This window comes from Lactuca virosa, chromosome 9 (genome assembly GCF_052849685.1).
Source record: "Lactuca virosa cultivar CGN04683 chromosome 9, Lactuca_virosa_CGN04683_v6, whole genome shotgun sequence".
Taxonomy (NCBI): domain Eukaryota; kingdom Viridiplantae; phylum Streptophyta; class Magnoliopsida; order Asterales; family Asteraceae; genus Lactuca; species Lactuca virosa.
Window position 1 is genome coordinate 182733733 of NC_136434.1, and position 5938 is coordinate 182739670.

At 33.3% G+C, this 5938-nt stretch overlaps 1 protein-coding gene across 1 annotated transcript in view; it reads right to left on the bottom strand.

Moving 5' to 3' along the window:
- Positions 1-4924: 4924 nt before the first annotated feature.
- LOC145141343 (uncharacterized) overlaps positions 4925-5938 on the bottom strand; it is a 6099-nt gene continuing 5085 nt past the window's right edge. Inside the window, exon 3 of the mRNA XM_079074630.1 lies at positions 4925-5348. Coding sequence (XP_078930756.1) covers positions 4947-5348 — 402 coding nt within the window. The 3' untranslated portion in view covers positions 4925-4946. The remainder of the gene's footprint in view (positions 5349-5938) is intronic.

The following is a 5938-nucleotide window of genomic DNA, read 5'->3' on the forward strand; positions in this document are numbered from 1 at the left end:
CTGTGGAAGCCCAAACTTTATCGGCTATATTTTTACAACAATACCCATGATAGGAATCTGGGTATACTTGCATAATGGCGTAGTCTATCGAGTCAGACATATGGCTTATAAAACCAACTTCAGTAGTGTCACCTAAGCATTCTTTCAACCTTCTCATGAACCAAGTCCAAGCCTCGTCACAGTCAACGCTTCCCAAAGCGAATGCTATGATCAGGGGTTCATGATTACCGTCCAAAGCATGAGCAAGATACATTGTTGTTATGTTGGTCCCAATAAGGGGTACATGAGCAACAAATAGTGTTGGTATCATGGATGTGAGAAAGGTAGTAATCTGTAAGAAACGATGGCAACATTACACAAATGTGAACTTGAAATAAATAATAACATAATATAGAGGAGGAGTTACCACGCATCCTAATGCGATAAAACAAAATTGAAACCTGTCTCTCATGTCTTTCTTAATGATTGTGAAAGAGTTACGATTTGTTCTTTGAATATTATGAAAGAGTATCGGTAGGTTGGAAAAGCTTTGTTTGTATATCTCATTAAATCCACTCATTATGAAGGGATTTCATTTCAAATAGAATTCGGTCAGAAACGTTGCACGGAAATAATGTTTGAAGCGAAAAATCTACTGTTGGAAAAGACTATACATTATGCAGTGTGTCAAACAGTAGTCAAAGACTATGAAACCGTAGTCTAATAATGTGAAGGGGTTGATTTTATATAGGGATTAAAGCGACCATCAATGCCTCTGGTATTACATAGGGATTAGAAGGTAGCGTTATCTACAATGGAAATTATATTTATCAAACGAACATCTGACAACCTATTACATAGGGATTAAAACGACCGGCAATGGCTCTGGTATTTCCCATTCAGATGGAGGGGAACAATATTCACATTCCTAGTCTGGTATGTAGTTCGAAACACATCACCCCGATAATATATTTGAACCATATCGGCTAATTCCGTGTTGTTTGTATAACGTGCTGCAGCAAGAGCATGACCACATGCTATACCAAGACTGCGCCATTTCCCACAAGAACATGTGTGTCGATTCAGATCCACAACACATGTACGTTTGAAATCAAAAACTTGGAAAATATCCGAAGGTAACATAGACGGGATCTCAGGTGGGATTTTCGTTGCTTTCCATTACCGAGACTTTTGCATCCTCCTTTGAAGCACCATCTTTGCGTAAGGTGTGAATACGGTGCTCAACATTCCTGAAAAATCAAAGGATAATAAATTACCGGCATTTAAGTGATTTATAAAAAGTTCCTATATTACCTCCCATGACACATCGTTCTGCAAATGTCTGTTGGATGTACTGCACAATCGCATCAATTAGCGTTATTATCGGTACATTGCGTTGACTAACCGATAACACCATTAGGAATTCTGGAATTTTAATGTTTAGTACATTCCAACGTATATTAGGGAAATAGGCCCGTGCCCATTTCATATGTCCGATGTTGTGAAGAACTTCCTGTGCACCATGAATTAACTTAGAAAATGTTTGTTTAAAGTCTTGCGTGGTATATGCTTTGCATACACGGAAGAACAAGTAGTCTAAATTTCTGCTTTGACCAATTCTTAATTGGCAATAATTCAAAACACTATTAGACGAATAACCATGGTAAGCATCAGGGAATACTTGACCAATGCAAGAAGCAATGGTATCACCCATGTTGGTTATGAGCGCAACTTTCGTACTCGCTCCGATAGCATCCTTCAACCTCATAAGGAACCAAGTGCAGGAGTTAACACTATTTGCCACCCCGACACCAAATGATATTGGCGTAGTATTTTTGTTTCCATCAATAGCAACTGCTACGAACATTGTATTAAGATACTCTCCTCTGATACGGACACTGCTTATGAAGATGACCGGAAGCATGCATCCTATAAATGCGTTGATCTATTTCAAATTTTATATAACATAATTATTAGTTTTTAGACTAATCTAAATTGGTTTAGCAAAATAATAAACAAATCGATACTACATTACCACACATCGAATAGCAACAAAACATAGTTCGAACCGATCCATAACATCGGTTTTGATGTATGTGTAACTGTGGGGATTTGCACGATGAATGTTGTGGAGGTAAACAGGCAAGTTGGTAAAGCTGTCTTCATAGTCATTGTATGAGAAACTCATGTTTAACGTTAGGGCGGTGAACAGGAACCTTTGTAAAATATATCAATAAAGATGATTTAAATTATTTTAAAACCTTTTTATAGAATTGAAGCAGTATTCGAAAACTAAAGTAGTAGTCAAATGGTGGTAGACAGTAGTCAAGCTACAATCCTGTGTCAGAAATTAACAGTTAGATTAGACAACACATAAACCAGTAGTCAACTGCAAGTGGACAGTAGTCAATACGTACAACACAATAGTCAACCTACAATCCTGTGTCCGAAATTCACTGTTCGATAAGACAACACGTAAAATAGTAGTCAAATGCTACAAGGTAATAGTCCAAACCTATAAGACAGTAGTCAAGCTACAATCATGTGTCCGAATATGTAGCTTAATGGTACTATATAAATGAAGATAATTACCTGGCCACACTAATAAAAATTCCATCTCAGTAACCAATGAAAATGGCAAATTGTAGTTGTGGGGCTCAAGGTATTATAAGGACATCAAGGACTTCAAACAACCCTGGACGGCTATTTTACGCTTGTCCTAAAGAGGTATTTGCGTTATCACTTAATTATATATATATATATATATATATATATATATATATATATAGTTATTTATGATTGAATATTTAGAGAATACACATAATGTTTTTGATATTTATTTATCAGCCACCACAGTCTGGGTTTATTTGTTGGCTGGATGAAGCGAAAGACAATAATTCGTTGATAGTCGCTAACTTAGCTCGATCAAAGAAGAAGCTTCAAAGCAAAGTACTATACTTGAAGATAGCGTTACTTTGTAGTTGGATTTTCTTTTTTGGTGTTGTTGTGTATAAGTTGTAGTCTAAATCTCGATTATGCGGGCTATATGTACCACTAAGTAGTAGAAGTACGTAAGATGTAGTAATGTATGTTTTTAATTGTAATGGTTTGTGTTTCCATGTATGAGAATTTGTTGTCTTAATTTTCTATATTGCTTGTGTACTATACATGTTGTAATATATATTTATTCTTAATTCATTCGACTATACAACACATGTTGTTTACAAATAAAAAAGTCAAAAATAGCAGACATAACCATTTCGTTGAGTAATTAATAAAACAAAGTTGACATTAACATAATTAGATTACTAAACATAAGTAAACTAATGTATGTTTTTATTTGTAATGGTTTGTGTTTCCATGTATGAGAATTTGTTGTCTTAACTTTCTATATTGCTTGTGTACTATACATGTTGTAATATATATTTATTCTTAATTCATTCGACTATACAACACATGTTGTTTACAAATAAAAAAAGTCAAAAATAGAAGACATAACCATTTCGTTGAGTATTTGATAAAACAAAGTTGACATTAACATAATTAGATTACTAAACATAAGTAAACCAGGAACTATTACAGATTTTGCAGCTCCTAACCAACCACTAATAAAAAAACATAGTTGCAGATATACTACCTTAAAATTGAAAATGAAAGACATACTTGGACATATACTACCTTTATATTACTACAACAAGCAAGAACATTATTAAAATACTACTCATCTTCTTCCCACATCGGAAACTCATACGGATACTCTTTTTTCATAACAATGACTTCCTTTTTTTTTCTCCAAATAGTACTCACAAAGTGCTAATTCACTCTTAAGCTTTCGCAAATTTTCTTCACCGGAACGGATCGAACTCTCGGTAGATTGGATTTCTTTCCTGGTACTTATAATCTAATTCTTTTTACGATCAATGTCATCACAATAGATGTCTAGAAGGTCTCTTTGGAGATGATAATCTTTAAAAGCCTTATCCACTTCAGCTTCTCTTTGTAACAATAATTTTTTCACTTCCTCATCCATCTTCTCTCCTACTATAGGAGGATCAACGTTGGGAGGGGGATTGGTTGACACGTTATGGGAACTTGTCCCTAAAGGAGGTTTATTGTTGGACGTGACAACACATAATATAGTAGTCATAAGCTATTTTACTGTTCGATAAGACTAAACATAACATAGTAGTCAATGGCTAGTAGACAGTAGTCAAATCCTATAAGACATTAGTCAAAGTACAATAATGTTTTGGGAGGATGTGACAACACATAATATAGTAGTCATAAGCTATTTTACAGTAGTCAATACCTATAAAAAAGTGGTTAAATTGCAATTATATATAGAGACTTATATGTATTCTATAAACCTCAATCACATAAACTGATGTCCACCTCTCAAGAAAAATGGTGGTTGATGCCACAAGAGAAGCGATCACAACTATTAATAAAAGAAGAAGAGATCAAGAACGTGATTAAAGGCATTGAAGAAGATAGGAAACGATTGGATAAGTTACAAGCCGATATCTGGTCTAAAATGAGGTCGATCCAAGACAAAGAACGCGACATTAAAACTGCACGGGTTTGGGTACAAGATGCAACAGACTACGCCAACAAAGAAGAGGTTAAGATGGAAAGATTCTCAAAAACATACAAAAAAAAATACGACTAGGTGATTCAAGAAAAATAAAATTTTCCAAATGATTTTCAAAATGTTTGAATTTGATAATTCTTGATTAATCTACTAGTAAGTTTATGCATTATTTATGAGTTTATGTATGTAATATGTATTGTATTATATTTGCTTGTTTATTATGATTAATCTATATAATATGTAATTTTCTCTCGATATGATACTTTCTTTATGTTTCATAATAACGGGACATTTTGATAACATAAACCAAAATACAACTTTATCTTTCGACATGAAACATTACACATAATTTGTTACTAAAAAATTACTAATCAAACTAACTACAAAATCGCCTTTGTAGTGATCCATAGTATACCATGCCCATCCTATTGCGAAAGTTAGTAGCCGCAAAAACAGCTGCCGTCGATATACCAATCGCCCGTTCAGAAACAAGCTGCTCCATGAACATCAGCATAAAGACACCACACTCTCCAAACATCCCTTCCTGTTGGGGCACGTCCGTAACATCCGTAACAGTAATGGATGCTTTCTGAACAAGCAAACCCATGTGATTCCAATAATCAATGTCAACAAGAATGCGGTCTACAAGCTCTTCAAACCGCACAAAATCAATCATGGTGACGGCGCGAACCGGCCCATTCAACGGACTCAAAACTTCATGCAACTTGTGACATGAAGCTTTCACAGATATATTGCATGTCATCTTTTTGTTAGGAAGCTACAAAATAAATAATAAATAAAGTTAAATAAGGTTTTATAAAAAAAAACAGTGTTGGAGTATCACACAATAAAACAGTTAAACATTTCATATAATCTATTTACTTTCTATAAAATACCAAAGTAAATTATTTTACACAAAATTTTGTCTTTTCTATACTACTTGTATACAAAAAATAGTATTGTACTTTAAAAATGGTGTGACAATAAAATATTTTATAACAAACCCGAAACTACCAAAACACAATGTTATTTTATCAATACAGTATAATACAAAGTATCTACACATTATACACATAAAAACTTCTTCAAATAGATAGTACATTGCTATTGTATGCTATAATTGAGACATAGAAAATAACATCATTTTTAACAACATGCAAAACATTGAATAATAAGATACATACAAGGGGATACAATCATTACAAATACGTTTAAACAATTTTTTTTAAGAAAATTGAAAATAAAACTATATATAAAACCATACATTTTAGGAAACCTACAATTTTTTTTTCCAAAAAAAAATCATAAGATACATACAAGGGGATACAAATGTTTAATGACTATTAAATTTTTTTTTAATAAAAAAAT